General features: G+C 44.4%; 1 protein-coding gene and 1 non-coding gene across 2 annotated transcripts in view; both read left to right on the forward strand.

The window, feature by feature from the left end:
• The window catches only part of THBS4 (thrombospondin 4), a 50,431-nt gene that overhangs the window by 13,200 nt on the left and 17,238 nt on the right, over positions 1-19,993 (forward strand). Inside the window, exons 3-10 of the mRNA XM_047778185.1 lie at positions 5,688-5,935; positions 8,447-8,555; positions 8,962-9,044; positions 9,386-9,437; positions 9,657-9,859; positions 11,623-11,760; positions 15,270-15,338; positions 17,202-17,354. Coding sequence (XP_047634141.1) covers positions 5,688-5,935; positions 8,447-8,555; positions 8,962-9,044; positions 9,386-9,437; positions 9,657-9,859; positions 11,623-11,760; positions 15,270-15,338; positions 17,202-17,354 — 1,055 coding nt within the window. The remainder of the gene's footprint in view (positions 1-5,687; positions 5,936-8,446; positions 8,556-8,961; positions 9,045-9,385; positions 9,438-9,656; positions 9,860-11,622; positions 11,761-15,269; positions 15,339-17,201; positions 17,355-19,993) is intronic.
• Positions 15,515-15,586, forward strand: TRNAE-UUC (transfer RNA glutamic acid (anticodon UUC)). Its single transcript has one exon. It is a non-coding gene; the product is annotated as a tRNA-Glu (tRNA).

Here is a 19,993-nt window from a genome sequence, read left to right on the forward strand (position 1 = left end):
GCTTTGCAGGAGTTCCCGTCGTGGCGCAGTGGTTAACGAATCCGACTAGGAACCATGAGGTTGCGGGTTCAGTCCCTGACCTTGCTCAGTGGGTTAACGATCCGGTGTTGCCGTGGGCTATGGTGCAGGTTGCAGACACGGCTCGGATCCCGCGTTGCTGTGCCTCTGGCGTAGGCCGGTGGCTACAGCTCCGATTCGACCCCTAGCCTGGGAACCTCCATATGCCGCGGGAGCAGCCCAAGAAATAGCAAAGAAAAAAAAAATTGCTTTGCAACTCTCCTATCACATGACCTTGGGATTCTGGGCATATGTACAGCTCTGTACCTACCAGATAGCTCTGTAAAATGATGCCTCATGATTTACTAAAATATAAAGCCCTTTGTACATGTTCAATATAATTGCTGGGCTTTCTTTCACTGGATGGGTTTTTGTTTGGTTGTTTGGTTTGTTTTTTGGTTTTTTGCTGTGTATGTGTGTGTTTTGTGTTTTCTGTAAACTTGACATTGGTTTAAACGCCTATAAGAAAATTTTGGAACATACAGCCTACATTTTTCACGCCCAGGAGTCACCCAGAGTACTTTCGGGAAAAGCAATTTGCTGATTTACCTTTTGTATGTATTTCCAAAGCACTGAAGGTACAAAGATGCAGTGTATAGGGCATAAAGATAAATGAGGAGAGGCAGACAAGAATATCCATCACAAGAGACATTAATGGCAAGAAGGCTTTTTTTAATGTACAATTATTTAAAAAGAAGAGGAAAGGTTGACAGCAAGGGCTTTCATCATATATTTAAAAGTGCCAAAGAGCAAAGTCATTTGCCAAGCAAAGCAGAAAGCCCCAGACTACCTTGCCGAGTTTGCTGCCTACAGCCCGAGTCACTCTGAACTCCTTTGCCCAAACAGACAAAATATTATCCATTTCCACTTCTTTAAAGCTGGCACTCTGCTTCATAGCTTTGACATTCGACACATCGTAATGTTTTTGACTACCACGTCCATTTTTCAGAAAGCACCTTTTGAAAATTCTTTCCCAAGATAGTAATATTTCAACTCTTCGCTGCTTGGGTTTGCTTCATCTCCTGCCAGCCACTGAGATGGCATTAAATCACGTGAGGCTACATGGTTCCTGTGTCAGCCTGCTACCCAGGCACAGAAATGCAGCCATAAAATCAGGCCCCAAATTCTCAAGTACACAAAGAAGGTAAGTTTAGAAGGAAAGGATTTATATAAATAAACCAATAGAAACTGCTCCCCAATTTTTTAGAAGACTGGATTAAAACAAATCAGAGGAGACATGTGAATACTCTATTTTATCTGTATTTCATTCAACATATATTTGTACTGATGCTTTCAGATGCTATAGTGTATGGGAAAATTAGTAAGAAACAGACTTCTGGTCCTAGGAGTTTATGCTCCTGTAGAGAAGATAAGAACTAAATATACTAGTACTTACATCTGCATAGCAGCTAATAGTTTTGCATTTTCTTGTTTGACCACCACTGAAAGCAAAACAAAGTAGGAAGGGAGGCATTTCTTAACTCCATTCAATAATTTAAGAAACGAAGAGATAAGGAGTTCCTGCTGTGGTGCAGTGGGATCAGTGGCGTCTCTGCAGCTCCAGGACACAGGTTTGATCACTGGCCAGCTCAGTGGGTTAAAGGATTCAGCATTGTCACAGCTGGAGCGTAGGTCACAACTGTGGCTCAGATCTGATCCCTGGCCCGGGAACTCCATATGCCGCAGGGCAGCCAAAAATAGAAAAAAAAAAAAAAAAGAAAAAGAAAGGACACCTCCAGGCCCAGGATCACATAGAGATGAAATATTTGAGCCATGAGTGGAATCTGAGTCCTGGAGAACTACACCTCCTCGCAAAGCTCTGAGAAAGTGCTGGGGAATGTGAATGAGGCAGGTACGTCCAGCCTTGACCTGGCTCTTGGCTTCAGATTTGTAGCAATGACAGAGCAGGAAGGAGAGTGATGGAGAAAGCACATTCCACCACAGAAAGAAAAGGATGAGGGAAGCTGCAAAACGCTAAGAGGGTTGAAAACGGGTTGTTAGAACAGGTTGTTCAGCTGACTGCTCATCAGCAGTATGGCCGGTGGTGGAAAAGTTGGACCAGTCGTGGGATAAGGAGTTTAGACGTGATTTAGGAACTCTGAGGGAGCTGGCCAAGGATGTCATTGGCACATCTGTTGCATTGAGAAGGCGGTAATTGGGTCAGAGCAATCCTATAAGAAGCTCCAGCTGTCAGTCCAGAAAAAAAACAACACAGAAAGACCCTCAGCAGGAAGGTGCTTCAGGAACCTGGCAGAGAAACCCAGAGATGGAACAGAGTAGAGACAGAAAGGCTGTTGAAAGACCCGCAGCCTTCAGTCCTAATCAGACAAGTTCTTGGTACCGGCTCTGCCAGAGAACCAAGGCCCAAGCAAACTCGTTTCAGAGAGAAGCAAGCAAGAGAACTGAACATGGCTCTGCCGAATAAACAGACGTGTTTTCTGTGTTCCTGAGTGAGGTGCTCCCCAGGTGTTGAGGGCAGAGGTGCAGTGGACCCAAGGGAGAACCACTTCTGGCAGATTCTCCAGCTTCTGGGCCTGGCTTGTGCCTCCTGGAGGCAGAAGTAGTGGTCCCACCGGTTCACTAGTATTTACCCCTCTGTGTTTTGCTTCCTTCTGCTCTGGCTGTGTGTGTGTGTGTGTGTGTGTGTTGGGCTAAGATTGCACAAAGCAAGCACTGGGACAGGGGGAAAGGAGAGAGGAAGGGAGCCAGGCCTCTCTTCTCCCCACAGACAGCGCTGCTTTGGCGATGGTCAGGGACTCCCCCAGGCTGCAGGTTCCGGGGGGGGGGGCAGAGCTTGAGGCTGTTTCCAGACTCAGTGTGACTGAAGTGAAAATGTTTTCTGAGCAGGTGCCTCTCTCCCCTCTAGAGTAGTCTTACTGCTTTGAAAATAAAGTAAGTATAGAAGCACTGAAGTAAGGAATTTGCAATAAAAAAAGAAGAAAGAAAAATGAAAGCCATGAGCAAAAGGAGAATAATTGGATCAAGTATGAAGAATGGTCAGTGTCAAAGCACTTGATAATTTTTCTGCTAACAGATGTTGTGAAGATGGAAGTTTCCATCATTCTTCTTTTCCTTTTTTTTTTTCTTTTGCTATTGTCACAAGATCTAGGAGTGCAAGGAATTTATCATTTCAGTGTGGCACTGCAATACAAAGCAAGGCAAAGGTAAAGAATGCCCTTAAATGACAGCATGAACACAATAGTGGGTTTTGCTGCCTGCACGAGATGTTAAATTGCCACTCTCTAAACTTTTTCATTTATATGCGAGAAGCTTTCAATGCAGTCATTTAATTATTCATTGAAAGTTCATATTCACAACATTTAGTGTGCACCTGTTATGCATAAAGTACTCCACTAGGTACTATTTATAAAATTAAACTTAGTGATTCAGTTAGGAAAACTAATCATGGCCCACAGGCCCTGGAAGGCCTGCTAAAAGCAGGCAGGAGGTCCATGAAAGTACATTTCCTTTAAATTCCACAGAAATCCCAGGGGAGAAAAACCAAGGGTATTGTTTTAAGCTACTATGTGTATCCTCTTAAACTGTTACTGTGAGGAGCAGAGGTTGTGGCCATAATGAAAATAAAGAGATCCTGAGTATATATGTCTATGACCTGAGTGAAGTCTGGTGGTCCAAGTGGTATTTTTACTGGCCCGTAAAAATACCATGGATTTGCAAAGCTGTTCAAAATAGTAAAGAAATTGACATTTTTACAATATCAAATAGTGCATGTACTTGGGCTCAGTTTTCCTCCTCTTGTGTGCCTTGTGTCTCCAATTTCCAGCCATGCTGCTGCTATTATAAATTCTCAACAACATTAAAGAGGTAAAAATTCTGTTGTATCCCATATTTAAAAGAGCTCAAGAATTTCTACTCACATCTTTTTTTCTCCTCATACCACATTTTATTTAAGTCTCACCAGTACTTTACTTCAGGAAATGTCATGTTGTTCTACAGTCATGGCAAGGCCTTCTAGCCAGCCTGTCTTGCCAGGTCTTACCAATTCTTTTCTCTCAGCAATTGGTGGTGACCACATGAGCATAAGAGAAGGTCTCCTGATGGCTCTTGGCATCTCTCTTTACCACAGAACCTGAAGCCAATTGGCCCTCTCTAGCCATGGTCAAATGGAAAAGCAAATCTAATCAGATTTTAGAAGGGTGGGGAAATTAACCTAGAAAGTCTAATGTATTTGGAGAAAGTCTTCAAATAGATTCTGAAATTTTCATTGTAGAGATTATTTTCTTTGGCCATACTGCAATATAAACAGGTCCTCCTGGCTGACTACTCCATGGCGGCAGCACCCAGTTGGCACTTCAACTTTACAGAAAAGGTACCTGAGGAAAGATGTTCCAAGATACTTGCCATGAATCATACAAGCTGACTGCAGCACAGTCTGGATTTATGTGTGGAATTCCTTTCTTTTTTACTTTTTTTAATCATTATATAAGTAATACGTATTTCTTTTAGAAAAATCACTGAAAACGAAGAAAAAAAAAACACACATCATCCAAGCACCCAGCCATGACTGTATTAATGTCGACATGTTTCCTTCCAGTTTTGTCATATGTGTATATACGTATATGTACATAAATCCATATATTTTACAGAATGGAAATTTCACTGACTTATAACCATTTTTTCACTCTACCACTTTGTGGTGGACGTCCCACAAAGTCCCCCTTTTTTTTGCAACCTTTTATGCCCTCAGTTTTCTAACTGAGCATTGTTCAAATTTGAGGCGAGGTTGCCGAGGGACAACATGACAGATTACACTCCATTCAACATATGCTTGCAAAGGCCTGTCCATGCCTAGCATTCTTTTAGTCGTGGCCTAAACCGCACTGACTTTTGGAGTCTAGTCCTGTCGCTCAGTCTGTCCTTGAGCAAGTCCCTTCACTTCTCTGAGTTTCACTTTCCTCACCTGTCATCATTCCAGTTTCATAGGGTTGCAATGAGTAGAAATGAAGCATTTAAAGCAACCAAGGGTAGCACCCAGCCCTGTAGTAGTGCTTAGTAAATATGTAGTGAATTAATACATTGGTGCCCTCAGGAGCTTACTTGGATGTGAATTGATCTTTGATGGTTTCCGCCTGCATAGTGTATTTACCACTGTCTGAAAGTACATGATATTTTCATATTTGCTGCTCATTCTCTGTTTGTTTTTGTTTTGTCTTTCCAGGGCTGCACCAATAGCATATGGAGGTTCCCAGGCTAGGGTTCTTATTGGAGCTGTAGCTGCCTGCCTGCGCCAGAGCCATAGCAACATGCGATCCGAGCCTCATCTCTGACCTACAGCACAGCTCATGGCAACGCCAGATCCTTAACCCACTGAGCGAGGCCAGGGATCAAACCTGCAACCTTACAGTTCCTGGTCAGATTTGTTTCCATTGCGCCACGATGGGAACTCCTGGTTATCTGTTTCTTCATGAGCACAAAACATCCTCAGCCACTGAGTGGGTGCCCAGTGCCTAGAACTATGCCTGGCACGCAAGACGTTGAGCATTTCTGCTTCTGACTGGCTTGCATCTTTCTGACGACCCAGCCTTGTCCTTGTCACCTGGAGGCTATTCAGCACAGAATCATCCCCGTTCCCCTGAACTCCTCACTGACCAATCTGTGTTTGCTTCCAGCCGTCCTCCGCTATCTGAAGAATGATGGGAAGATTCACTTGGTGGTTTTCAACAACCTGCAGCTGGCTGACGGCAGGCGGCACAGGCTGCTCCTGAGACTGACCAACCTGCACCGAGGGTCCGGCTCCGTGGAGCTCTACCTGGACTGCACCCAAGTGGATTCCATTCACAATCTCCCCAGGGCCTTTGCTGGCCTCTCCCAGAGTCCCGGGTCTGTTGAATTGAGGACTTTCCAGAGGAAGGCCCAGGTGGGACCCTACAAACCATTCTCTGACATGGAAAGATGGGTCCCTGAGGCTCAGGAAACACAGAAGAGTGGGCTGAGGTCAAGAGTGGGCTGATTCGGGCTTCATGTGAGAATCCCTTGTAGAACTGAAAAACCAACTGTTAAGAGGGCACACCCTCAAGACAAATTAGATCAATTTATCAGGGTGGTACCTAGGCATCCCTATTTTAAAAGATACTGAGTCTTACATGAAGTCACAATTGCGAGCTGTTTCTTTAGATGATGAGTGGAGACTTTGGGAATATAATTGTAAAGTAGGAAAGGAATAGCAAAAAATTTTTAACTGTCTTAGGGTCATAGGGTGATCTATTTTTAATCTTTCTATAACATTATTATTTATTGGGGGTTTTTTTTAGCAAAAGTAAAAAAGAATGACTGGAAATTGCCAAGCACCAGGAACAACATTTTTCACAGGTCTTACTAGAATATCCCTTACCAAAAGGACCTGTTGTCAAGGAAGTTCTTTGAGGCCTTAAAAATCGCATCACCTTTGTCTTCCACTGTGTGACGCATTGATGGCAGTTTGTTTGTTTGTTTGTTTTAAATCATAATATTGTACCTATGGTAGAAATTGCTACATGTATTTCTTTTAGAATTTTGTGATAGGAAATTCTTTGTTTCCTGTAAATAACCAGTATTCTTTGTCTTTTCTATCAGTTATTACTATAACTGGTCATAGTTCCTCAGTTTCATCTGATAGGAAAGTCAGTGCCATTATCAGTAACTATTTTCATCACTTGTGGCCCATTAAATCAATCTATCATAAATTGATAAATCAGTTTATCATTGTTATTATCTTCTTTATCTTGATCATCAGGTTCCATCTCTGTTTCATTATTTTAGTATGTATGCTTTCACTGAATTTCATGTGCTTTTTAATAAGTTGTTCTAAGCCCTTTGCACAAAGTAGGATGTAAATAGTAATTTCCATTATAACTGAGAATGCCAAGAAGTTTTAGATAATACTATAAAAACAAAGTATCTGATGCTAGAATTTGTATTTGAAAAATAGGAAGCATTTTCATGCAGAAATTTGAAGAAAGTCCAAATCTGAGTTTGGAGAGAGGGAGAAAGAGTGATATGTATATTTAGTATTGATTTATATATAGATTTATATAGAGAAAAAAAAATTAGTAGAGAGATATGCTGAGCTTTCCTTCTGAATCCCCACAGTAGCCCAAATAATCAGAATAACAGTCAGAAATTGTGTCACTGACCATTTCTCAAATTAGTATCCACCACCAAATAAGTCAGTTTCTAAAAGCCAGGAGTCAGCCATGACACAGTCATCAGAAAAGGATGGAATTTTTTGGCACTTTTTTCTTTCTTTTCTTTTTTTTTTTTTTTTTTTGGCCGTGACTGTGGCATGCAGAAATTCCTGGACCAGGGATGGAACCCATGCAAGAGCAGTGACAACACCAGATCCTTAACCTACTGTACCACAAGGAAACTCCGTGGCATTTTTTTTCAAAAGTTCTACCTCCTTTGACTATCCACAAGGACCACAGTGCTCTCTCTTCATATTCACCTTCTCAGTCAGTCAGTCACTCAATAGGCACATTTTAAGCACTAGAGATCCTGTAGTGAGTAAAAGGGTCATGGCCCTGCCTCCGTAGAGCTTATGATCTGATTCCAACATGACCTCTTCTATGTAGTGTGTGTCGCATACATCTTAACAACTAAACTAAAAAGCAGAAACTCTCAGAAAATCCTTAGGATACTCACTTCTAAAACAAGGATGGGGCTTTAGGATGGCAGTCAAACGTTTTCTGTCATGTGTATAAGAGAGTGAGTATGGAGAAAAGCTACAAAGTAAAGGGGTGAGGGAATTGACTCCATGACCAGTAATGAATGATTGATACCAACTGGTGATGTGAAAATATACATCATAGAGTGCTGTTTATTGGGAGTTCCCTGAGAGCCTAGCAGATTAGGGATCCAGTGTTGTCCCTGCTGGTTCAGGTCACTGCTATGACATGGGCCTGACCCCTGGCCTAGGAACTTCTGCATACTGTGGGCATGGCCAAAAAAAAATTTTTTTTTTAATATATACTATTTATTCATTCTTGTAGCCCAAAGAAACCAGAGACTTTGCCAAAATCTGGAGCCAGGACATCCTAAAAACAATAGTATTTAGAAGTGGGATCAGTGTCTTAATCATTACAGTCAAAACTCCATAAACAAATAATTCTTATGAGGTTCCTGTTACAAAATAACTTGTTTACCATGAAGGACAACTCTCAGGCCACACTGGATGCCAGCACTTTCCTAGGCTTCTGGCTCCTTCCATATTTGCATCTGTCAAAAGGATAGGGCTGGGAGGCGTCAGGAAAAATGCAGACCCACAGAATTATGTCAGGTCTCAGGATCCACATATTCAGGCCTACTCTGCTTTGAAAAATGTGCAAGTCTGCTAGCTCCCTGGCTGTCGAACGGCGTCAGCAATGTGTGGTATGAATCTGATTTCTTCCAGGACTCCTTGGAAGAGCTGAAGCTGGTGGTGAGAGGCTCACTGTTCCAGGCGGCCAGCCTGCAAGACTGCTTCCTGCAGCAGAGTGAGCCACTGGCTGCCACGAACACAGGTGTGGGCTCTGAGATGTTTGCACACCTCCATCAACCCAGACAAACTCCCAGGCCTCCCGATGGGCTGGGTCCCCATCCCAAAAGGTGGACTGTCAGCAGAGCAGTCCTATAGGATGTACCGACAGAAATCAGGCTCTTATGCCAAAGTCCAGGGCAAGAGATATTTTCATTGCACTTTTATTTGTATGACTCGCATGAGTTTGGACTAACTAGTCGTGGCATCCTTATCTTGATTTTTTTAGGTGAATTCGATGAATTACCTAAATTAGATGGATTACCCCAAGTTACAGTCCTCTCCTCTAGGCTTTGGGTCATGATAATTCTCTGGGAAATCATTTGTTTTTGAGTCGCAGTAGAAGAGGCTGTCACTGGCTCAGTGCTCCTGACCTTCTGCCATTCCTGCAGGAGACTTTAATCGGCAGTTCTTGGGGCAAATGTCACAACTAAACCAGCTGCTGGGAGAGGTGAAGGATCTTCTGAGACAACAGGTAACATGCAGGACATTCCATCAGATGGGCCCTAAGTCTTAGAGAAGCTTTTTGTTCGAGATAGCATTGCTGCAGGTCTGCAGAGGTAGGGAGGGGGATCTGAAGCCAGACCTCAGGTGGCCCTATGCAGCCTCCACCCTGGAGCTCTGCCAGAAGGATGCTAAAAATGGGGACCAGCCTGTGATAAACACCAGGGCTCCTGATGGAGAGGGAGCCCCAAGGGGCTCCTTGCATGCTCCTTTAAGGACTATTTAGTTTGCTATACACGGATTCTTTCACCCTTGGATTTTGCATCAGGTATTCCATTTCCATCCTTTTTTTTTCCCTTCCCATTTCTAAAGGTCAAGGAAACATCATTTTTGCGAAACACCATAGCTGAATGCCAGGCTTGCGGTAAGTGCTTTTCTAGTAACTGGCACATTCAGAGCTGGACAAGCAGAGGCCGGCTGATGAAGGGCCTGGGTGGGTGAGCCTCCGCTGGCTGTGGTTTTGGAGGTTTGGCACAGAGATGGAGGGAAGGGGGAAAATGTTCATCAGGAAACTAAACTTCCTTCTGTATCAGCTCTGTTTTCTTGGCGATGACTAAGCCTATGGATGGTGGTTTTTCTCTAGGTCCTCTCAGCTTTCAGTCTCCAACCCCAAACACCCTGGTGGCCCCCGCACCCCCAGCCTCCCCGACACCCCCCGTGCGCCGGTGTGACTCCAACCCGTGCTTCCGTGGCGTCCGATGCACTGACACCAGAGACGGCTTTCAGTGTGGGCCCTGCCCCGAGGGCTACACAGGAAATGGGGTCACCTGTTCTGACGTGGATGAGGTACAAGTTCAACTACACAGTGGGGGGGGGGGTCCCCTCGGACACCCTACAGCTTTATGGGAAAGGAAGCCGGCCTGATGACTCAAGGATGACTTGGGTTGTCCTCCAGGCTACCCAGAAACCATTCCCTCAGGTCTTACAAATGTCAGTGTCAAAATTTTTGCTAAAACCAACTCCACTCCCTCAGGAATCCTTAGGGACACATGAGCTGTGGGAAGGAGGAGGCATGACACAGTTGGGGCCATGATCCCATGTCTCTGTCTCCAGAGACATAGGATGGTGTGGCTACAGGGCTGAGATATACTGGCCTTCAACTCTTAACATTGAGTATTTCTCTTAAGTAGTCTCTATTACAGTTGGTTTTCTTTCCCACTCATTTGCAAATGTGGGAGGGGAAAGATTTCGGTAAGGGTGTATTTCAGGGGTTGCAACTGATATCTTCAGGCTTCCTAAAATAGAGGAGGCGAGAAGAATCTCAAACCAGCAAGACCTTTTCCTCTCTTGTTTTATTTATTTATTTATTTATTTGTATTTTTGTCTTTTCTAGGGCCACATCTGAGGCATATAGAGGTTCCCAGGCTAGGGGTTGAATCAGAGCTACAGCTGCCGGCCCACACCACAAGCCAGAGCAACACCAGATCTGAGCCGTGTCTGCGACCTACACCACAACTCATGGCAGCGCCGGATCCTTAATCCACTGAACAAGGCCAGGGATCGAACCCACAACCTTATGGTTCCTAGTCAAATTCGTTAACCACTGAGCCACAACAGGAACTCCCAGCAAGACCTTTTTGAGGAGGCTCTGTAACCTATGAGTAACCAAAAGTGCCCATAGATGGAGCCGGAAAGACATTCAGCAAACACAGGCTGTTTGACTGGCTGGCAGTGCCTCTGAAGGAGACTATTTCAGTGTCCACTAGTCCAGCCTTAAAGCAGGGTTGATAGCAGGTAGCAAGGCTGCCCCCGGCGTGTGCCTTTCCCCTCCCATCAGGCCACAGGGAGGCGGGAAGGAGCTTAGCTCACATGCACGGATCTGCAGGCTCGGGTAGCTATTCTGTCCCCAGGTAGTAAGCAATTAAGACGGTCTCTGCTAAGCCCTCAATTGGAGGAACATCTGCCCATGTTTCATAGAACTGCATCTGTTTTTTGTCTGTGAGCTGGAATTTTCCTCCTTTTGAAAGGGCAGGAAGTGGTCATGTTTTTTACATTAGATGAAGTGGTTAGGAAAAAAAAAAAATCAGAACACATCTCCTAGACCGTGAAAGAAAGCTTTGGAACAACCGTGGACTTGATAGGGCTCGAAGGCAGGCACAGCTCCTGATGGATCCCATCTTACTGAGGAAACCAGTGCCTTGGCTTTCGTTTCAGTAGTCAGTTGAGTCCAAAGGCATTAAAACCAACAGCCAGCTGACAAGTGGTCCAGCAGCACCATCCTCTCACAGAGATTTTAAAATTCCAAGTTAGAATGTCAGGGAATTTACATTGAGAGAGAGACTGGTTAATACCAAGGACCCTTTCCATCTCGCTGTGCATTATTCTGTCATATGCAAAGCCCACAATAAGGCAACCTCCAGACCAGGCCATGTGAGTCAGGGATTCTGTGAGTTAACTGTGCAATTGGAAGCCTCTATTGCCTTTATCATTTCAACCACCCCCCAAAAATGGATGGTTCAATGAATCAACAAGTTTGTGCAAATAGAGGAACAGAAGTTTGAGAGTGTTTGCTCCATGTGGCTGAAGACTGAATTTTTGTTTCTCTCTAGTGCAGATACCATCCCTGCTACCCAGGCGTGCGCTGCGTGAACTTGGCTCCTGGCTTCAGATGTGACGCCTGCCCAGTGGGCTTCACGGGGCCCACAGTGCAGGGTGTTGGGATCAACTTTGCCAAGACAAACAAGCAGGTGGGCTGAAGTTAGGGTCTTTGAATCTCTAATGACCGACAGAAAACGTCTGATTGGTTCCTGTCTCTTTCCATATAACCCTTGACCTCCTTGAGCAACCAGCACCATGTGGAATATCCCGATGCACTGTGGTTGGGGAGTTTTCCAACTCATTTCTGAATATATCTGTTCATCAGCGCTCATGAAGAGGAAGCTTGCAAATGGGGCATTCACTTGAAAAACAGGGAATGAGGAGTTCCCGTCATGGCGCAGTGGTTAACGAATCCGACTAGGAACCGTGAGGTTGCGGGTTCGATCCCTGGCCTCGCTCAGTGGGTTAAGGACCTGGCGTTGCCGTGAGCTGTGGTGTAGGTTGCAGACGTGGCTCGGATCCTGTGTGGCTGTGGCTCTGGCACAGGCCAGTCGCTACAGCTCCGATTAGACCCCTAGTCTGCGAACCTCCATATGCCGAGGGAGTGGCCATAGAAAAGGCAAAAAGACAAAAAAAAAAAAGAAAAGAAAAACAGGGAATGGGATAATACTGAATTCACAGCCTGATGCAGACTTGTTGGTAGCCATTTGAGCATTTTGTCCCACAGAGTAACTGAAGAGTCGGGGAAAGAAATAAAAGCTTGGAAGAATTAGATCACTTTTATAAAGTCACTGTTGCTGATCGGAAGCTGTTTTAGAGAGGAGAGGATTTCAAGAGTAGAAATAATCCCCTAAGGAAACCCCCATTCTTCTTCTAAGCCATAAATTGCCATAAAGCACTTGAGCACTTGGTGACAGTCTGCATTTATTTCCAAATGTTCTGTTAGATCCCAGTCATTATTTAACTGACTGACTGTGAAATTCTTTTTGATGTTTTCAGCCCTTAAAAATGATTGGTCTATAAATATATTTTACTACCTTAGGAAAATTATTAGCTTTGAAGAAGGGCACGAGGTTCGTTATTTGCTAGCTGCCTATCAAAGGATTCTAGAGGGCATCATTTTTTTTTAGACTAGAAAAAGGCAAGTTAGACACATAGGAATAACAAGAAGCCATGGGAGTAATGACCTAAAGTTTTTCTTCCTCTTCTCTAACGACAAAATCTCCAAGACCAAACCGAGGAAAATAGACTTCAAGAAATAGGTGCTTTTTGTAAGCTAGGCAGGAGTGCCTCCAGTGGATTTCTAGCAACATGGTTGACCAAACTCAAGTTTTATTTTATTTATTTGTTTCTTTATTGTTTTTTTAGGGTCACACCCACAGCATATGGAAGTTCCCGGGCTAGGAGTCAAATCAGAGCTGCAGCTGCCAGCCTACGCACCAGCCACAGCAATGCTGGATCCGAGCCACCTCTGTGACCTATACCACAGCTCACGGCAACACCAGATCCTTAACCCACTGAGTAAGGTCAGGGATCAAACCTGCATCTGCATGGATACTAGTCAGGTTGCTTACCACTGTGCCATGGCAGGAACTCCCTTAACACTAAATTTTAATGCATGCCATTATCAAAAGAAATAAAAGGAAATGTGCAGGTTCAGGAAACAAAGAGGGAATTCAGAGTCAGAGCTGTGGGTGCAAGCTAATGCCACAGCAGCTCGTGAAAGATGGGACCTAGGTGTAGGTCATTCAAGTGGGAAACTGGGGTTCAGGCCCTGTGTGGGTACCGCAGATGCAGTCTTGAACCTTTAGAAAGACCTCACACCCCTGAAGAAAGCCAGAAGCCTCAGAGACCTACACCACTCATCGCAAGGAGGTGAGAAAACTTCCTTAGCCCCCAAAATTAACAGGAACCTTGATGTCGGCTTTGGGACATGGTTGACAAAAATGAGAATTGCCCACAGCCAATCAAAGCTTGTACCACATGCAGTTGTGAGCTCCAAATCAGTGTTACACCTAGAATACAGAAATACAAGCCCCCAAATTGACCTAAAAAACAGCCCTGGAGCTGTAAAATCCTCAGGACCCTGGCTAATGTCCAAGCCATATCACTTTGGGAAGAGACTCCAAAACTCAGGACCCGTGGGACACCCACAAGCAAAGGCAGGGCCCCTAAAGACAAGACTCAAAAGAATGGGAGCAGAAGGAGGCTAAGGATTTTTCAGACAAAGAAGCACTCATGAGGAAAAATAACAAATGTAAAATAAGTTCAAAAGGTAAGGAGAAAAAGGAAAAAATAGACACCATAGTTGAGGGACAGGGCAATATAAGAAAAAAGAAAAGAGGCAGTTTTCAAAAATAGCCAAGTAAAATGTATTCAGTGAAAAAAAATTGTTTTAAATATATGTGAATGTTGTAGAGACGAAAACTACCTCTTTTAGGCAAAGAATAGACTGCAGATTTTGGTATATCTTGAAATGGTAAAAACTGGGACTCTAGGTAAAAGAGGAAGAAAGCTCAATTAATTGGCCTCCTATTAATTATGTCATATATGATATCCTCCTTAATTATCATAGTAATGCTTTGAAAAAGAAACTCTTACTTTCAATTTGCAGGCAATTTAACTGAGATTCAGAATGCTTGTGGAAATTGTGCAAAATCACGTAGCCAGCAAGAGTTTTGATAGAAATGCACATCCATCTTATTATTTTATTCATGCAGAAAGCATTTACTCATAATCTGAAGTAAGCCACAAACTGTTCTAGGTAAATACAGATCCAATAAACTTTGAAATTTTCTTTTAAAATTATATGTATAATTTTATAAATGTATAAACTCATTGGCATTCAAAATTCAATAGATGGGCAAGACAGCTGGTGGGGAATTTATAGACTGGAAAGGATATCTAAGGAAATCATCTATAATTTAGCCCAGAAAAATAAAGATAAGGAAGAACAGGGAGAAGAGGTTCAGAGTCACTGAGGTGAAGAGTTAAGAGGCGATTGAGAAAGTCCAGTGTTTGTTTAATTGTAATTTTAAGGAAGGAATAGAAAGAACGGGAGCAGAAGGAAGCTAAGGATTTTTCAGAACTGAAGAAAGGGATCCCCTGGGTGGAAGAAATGCATTCTGTCCAAGCAGGATGAAAAAGAATCTTCCTGATTTAAAAAGGTTGTGGAACAGACAATTGGATAAGTTGTCTTTTGTGAACAGCTTTAAATACCAGAGAGTCTGGAGTTCCCATCGTGGCTCAGCAGAAATGAATCTGACGATCATATATGAGGACGCAGGTTCAATCCCTGGCCTTGCTGTGAGCTGTGGTGTAGGTCGCAAACACAGCTGGGATCCCGCATGGGATATTCAGCGACTATAGCTCCGATTCAACCCCTAGCCAGGGGACCTCCATATGCGTCATGTGTGGCCTTAAAAAGACGATAGGTAGGTAGGTAGGTAGGTAGTTGACTCTCTGGTATCTATCTATCAACTTGAAATTAGGTTGAGTACAGATGGGTACAAACACAGGGAGATGGCTAAAGTGATGCTCTGATCGCCAGCCTACCTGAAATTCTGTGTCAAAGCTTCACACAAAGACGTCAAAACGAAGTGAAATGTATGTGCATGTCTACTTAAAACAAGTGTCTCTCTAAACTTTTCTGTACCAGGTCTGCACAGATATTGATGAGTGTCGAAACGGAGCATGTGTTCTCAATTCTATCTGTGTTAACACCTTGGTGAGTATTTGTCATGTTTCCTATTATCAAAGACCAGTTATTAAAACGAGGATATGACTATAAATTATAACCCCAAAATACGTGGAAAACTCGTGGGCATAATATATTTGATTGACAAATGAGGATAAAAATTTGTGCTGAAAAAGTTTTTAACACAAGAGTAATTTTATGGGAGTTCCCTGGTGGTCCAGTGGTTAGGACTCGGCACTTTCACTGCTGCGGCCAAGGTTCAATCCCTGGTCTGGGAGCTAAGATCCCACATCAAGCCGCTGTATGCAGCAGCCAAAAAAAAAGAGTAATTTTATCCTTAATTTTATAAATGCCAAACTTGTTCATCTTCTATCAAAGCTTTTTGGATAAATACTTAATGAATAAAATGTTACCAATCTTGTATTTTTTAAAGAGCTTCTTAGTTTGTATGAATAGTTTCGTATTCCAGAAAGCATTTTACTGGCAACAATGCAATTTCCATACGGTATTCATTATTTTCATTGAACTTCCCAAAAGTCATTTATAGTAAATTAAAATGATAGTACTTAGGGGGTCTAAAATGTAATCAGATCTAGGTTTCATTTCTCAAAGTTCCCGTCCACTGTTTCCAAAGTGATAGGCGTGGCACAATAGACTGTCATTGAAAGAACCACTGACTCCAGGTAGGACTGCTTCTCCCTTACTGTATGTTCCTGGCAGAGGTTTTAAATCTCTAGGTTCCTAGTTTCGTTATATGTCAAAGCATTTGATAAATATCAGGTCACTTCTTTTGATCCTTACACCAACCTGTAAATAGGCACTATTATTATCCCCATTTTACAGTTGAAGGAACTGAGGCACAAGGAGAATTAACTCATTAGGCCAAGGCTACACATCTCATAAGATGTCCACTCTGGCTGCAGAGCCCTGTTCTACCCACAGTGCTATACTGCCTGGGCATATACTGGGACTTACTGCTTCTGAAGTTTTTTTTTTTTTTTTTTTTTTTTGTCTTTTTAGGGCCACACCTGCAGCATATGGAGGTTCCCAGGCTAGGGGCCCAATCAGAGTGGCTACAGGTCAGATTAGACCCCTAGCCTGGGAACCTCCATATGCCACGGGTGTGGCCCTAGAAAAGACAAAAAAAAAAAGAATTCTCTGTGTGCCTGTTTCTTTGTCACTTGATTGTTTACAAAAAAAAATCAATTGTAAACAAGGCAAAGGAACAGTAAAAAAAAAAAAAAAATTCTAACTTGCTTTTTATTTTATTTTATTTTGCTTTTTAGGGCCAAACTCTTGGCATCTGGAAGTTCCCAGGCTAGAGCTTGAATTGACCGGCCTATGCCACAGCCACAGCAACTCAGGATCCCAGCTGCATCCGCATCCTACACCACAGCCCAGTGCAACGCTGGACCCCTGACCCAATGAGCGAGGCCAGGGATCGAACCCACATCTCCATGGATAATAGTTGGATTCATTTCTGCTGCACTGCAACAGGAACTCCCTCTAACTTGCTTTTTAATTAAACCATGTCCTTTGTCCCCAGAGCAGTCCTTTCACTCCACCTCCCAGGACTTGATTGGAGCTTTCAGCCCTTTCCCTCCACAGTGAGGCTGGCAAGTCAAAGTGGGTTGGCTCACCGGCCACTCTTCTGCCTTCGTCCTATTCCTGCACGTCTCTGTGGCCTGCTGCAGCTTCCACCAAGACCCTGGGTATATTGGTGGTGTCTCCCCCAACACGTTCACAATCTTATAAGACACACACATAAGCCAAAGCTGGCATGGGGCTCACTTCGTCCTGGCATCAATCACCCTCTAGAAATGAGCACATTCACAGGACCTCTGCTCACTCACAGTTCTGAGCCTCTGGCTCATCATCTTCCTCTCTTTGCAGGGATCTTACCGCTGTGGGCCTTGTAAACCAGGGTACATCGGCGATCAGATGAGGGGCTGCAAAATGGAGAGAAACTGCAGAAATCCAGAGCTGAACCCTTGCAGTGTGAACGCGCAGTGTATCGAAGAGAGGCAGGGGGATGTGACGTGTGTGGTAAGCCTGCGGTCCCTGGCTTTGTCATTTTCCCTCTTCCATTTGAAGTCCCATCCCTCTTGGGTTTCTTCTTGCCTCGGGGTAAAAGGACTCAAAAAGGAAAACACTCCCATCCAACGAAACAAGGGCTGGTAGTAAGAGTCAGCAGAGTTTTCGGGGAGCAGCCTGAAATCCTCCTTGCCATCCGCCACCACCTTTTCTCTCCGCCTCGGGCTGTGGGTCGACCCCAGCCCCTTGGATCCCTCAGTGGTAGAGCCCCTGAGCGGTGGGCACCCTCGGTGTAAGGCCTGGGAAATGAGCGGCAGGAGAGAATAGAGCACCTTCCTGCCTCCCGACTGCTATGCTGCCTGTTTCTGTGCGCATACAGCTGCCATTTCTGCCCTCACCCTGAATATGTCCAGTTTCCACATCTGGCTGACCGCCCCAGAGGGGTGAGCCGCAGTGCAGGGAGTGGGGATCTGCTGTTGTAAACCCTGGGAGAGAAACCTTCTTCCTCCGAGGCCGCTCTTCTTGGCGTCCGCCTCCGCCAGGTTCAGAAGCAGCTCAGTGGGTGCTCACTCTCCTTCCCCCCTAAGGTTCCCAGCCTGGGAATCCGACTTAGCAGGAGGAGGCCAGGAAGACAGCAGCACAGGTTCAGCCTCGCATGAGTCTCCGGCCCGGCAGGTGTGTAGGGGGCTCTTGGTGAGGAAGGAGGCACATTGCTGCCAGCCCGCCTCCTGTCTCATGCTCCCCGGAATCTAGACACTGCGGCAGAATCAGCCAGCTTCCACAGCTGCTCGCCTCCTGCTTCCTCCCCAGGGAGCCAGGCCCTTCAGAGTCTGGGATTCACTGGGTTCCTGGCCATCACCCTGAGTGGCAGGTTGGGTTCTGGGAGACTTTTTCTCTCTCCTTTATACTTCAAACTCAGATTTCTCTATGTGCGTAAAATTTTCTACAATGAGACTGTCTCTTTCAAATAGGAAAAAATGAGACGAATCACAGCTCAGTTAAAGAAATAGCTGTAATGACGTTAGCGCTGTCCAGCAATGCAGATTGTCTGTCTGTAACAAGAACTGATGAAGAACAAGCTGGGTCAAAGGGGGAGGAAAAATCAACAATTTTTCTTACTCCTATCGATGGGGCATGGTTATTCCCATTGAGAGGCAAGTGTAGATCTGTGTTTAAATCCTCATTTTCGGTGCACAAATTAATGACTCCCCTGGGATGGTGGGTGATGGGGCTCTTAATATGTTTTTGAATTTGTAATAAGGCACAACGACAGATGGTAAAGGATTAATACACTTGGTGCGACTACCAAAATAATCTGCCAGAAAATGGCTCATTAAAAATGCATTTGTTCTTAGAGGAAAAATTTTTTCTTCCTTAAAAATGAGTCAAGGACCAGACCCCATGGCTGAGCTTTCTAAGCCTCCTAAAGGCCCTGCAGGAGCAACTGAATGGAAATAAGGGTAGTTATGGGAGGGGTCTCTTTGGAATCCTGCCTCCTAAATCTCTGGTTGCCGAAGAGGAATGAGAACAGACAGGCTGCCGCCGAGAAAGCCACTGGTCTTCAATCACCTTATTTTGATTAATGAGGGCAGGAAATCTAAGATTTACTTGTATCAGGTTTCTTTTCCCTTGGCCTTGACTCTCTTCTCGACCCTCGTACTACCCCCTCCTCCCCCACTGCCTTGCTGATTCCCTGTCATTTTCCAGGCCCACTTCTCCTGTGTTCTCCTGCTGTTCTGCCTGTTCTCCTGTGAGCCACCATCCTGCTCCTGGACTGAGCTCCCAGGTCCCAGGCCAGGAGACTACTTATGGAAGGATTTCCTTTGCCTGGGGTTTATCATTCATCCTTTAGTTAGGCCAACTAGGATATGGAATATCAGAGGGAGAACTCACAGGGCATGTTAACTAACTGTAAGTGGCCAAAGACACTGAACTGGGCCATCTTGCGTTCGAGTCCTAGCTCTGAGTCCTTGAGCAAGGGACTTAGCCACTCTGAGCTGAGCTGACTCTTTTGGAAAAAACGGATCATGATGACCTTGCGGCATCGTTGTAAGTATTAGAGAAAATGGCAATAGAATGGTGTGGAATAAATGTTACATGAATGCCTATTGTGCTGACTGTGAAGGCTTGCTCTCAGCGGCTGATGGTGGCCATGGAACTCGGGTAGACCTTTCCAGGGAAGTAGAAAACACACAGACCCAGCAGTGCCCCTGTGGGAAAGCACTTCTGTTCAAAGAAAAGAATAGAGGTAAAGCAGCGTGGAAGGTTCCTCTTGTGGTAGAAATTGATCTAGAAGACCATTCGCTTCAGAGATATGACTCTGGCTCCAGAATGATAGGGAAAGGACCACAGCAGCCACTCTACCCATGTGTGCATTCATTTCCACTGGGAGAAGAAATCAGATTATCATATGGAGAACATTTTGCCAGTAAGTGAGAATTGCCAACACAAATACCCTTTGAACTAGGAATTTCTCACTAAGAAACCAGCCCATGTGCAATGTACTAGAATTATTTGTGGCAGCATTGTTAGCGATAGAAAAAGGTTTTAACAACTTGACACTCACCAGTGGGGGCCTGGTTGAATTAATTGAGGCACATGCATTCATTCCACCTTAGGTATGATAATGATACATCTGTGCCCATTAAAAA

This window comes from Phacochoerus africanus, chromosome 4, assembly GCF_016906955.1.
Source record: "Phacochoerus africanus isolate WHEZ1 chromosome 4, ROS_Pafr_v1, whole genome shotgun sequence".
Taxonomy (NCBI): Eukaryota; Metazoa; Chordata; class Mammalia; order Artiodactyla; family Suidae; genus Phacochoerus; species Phacochoerus africanus.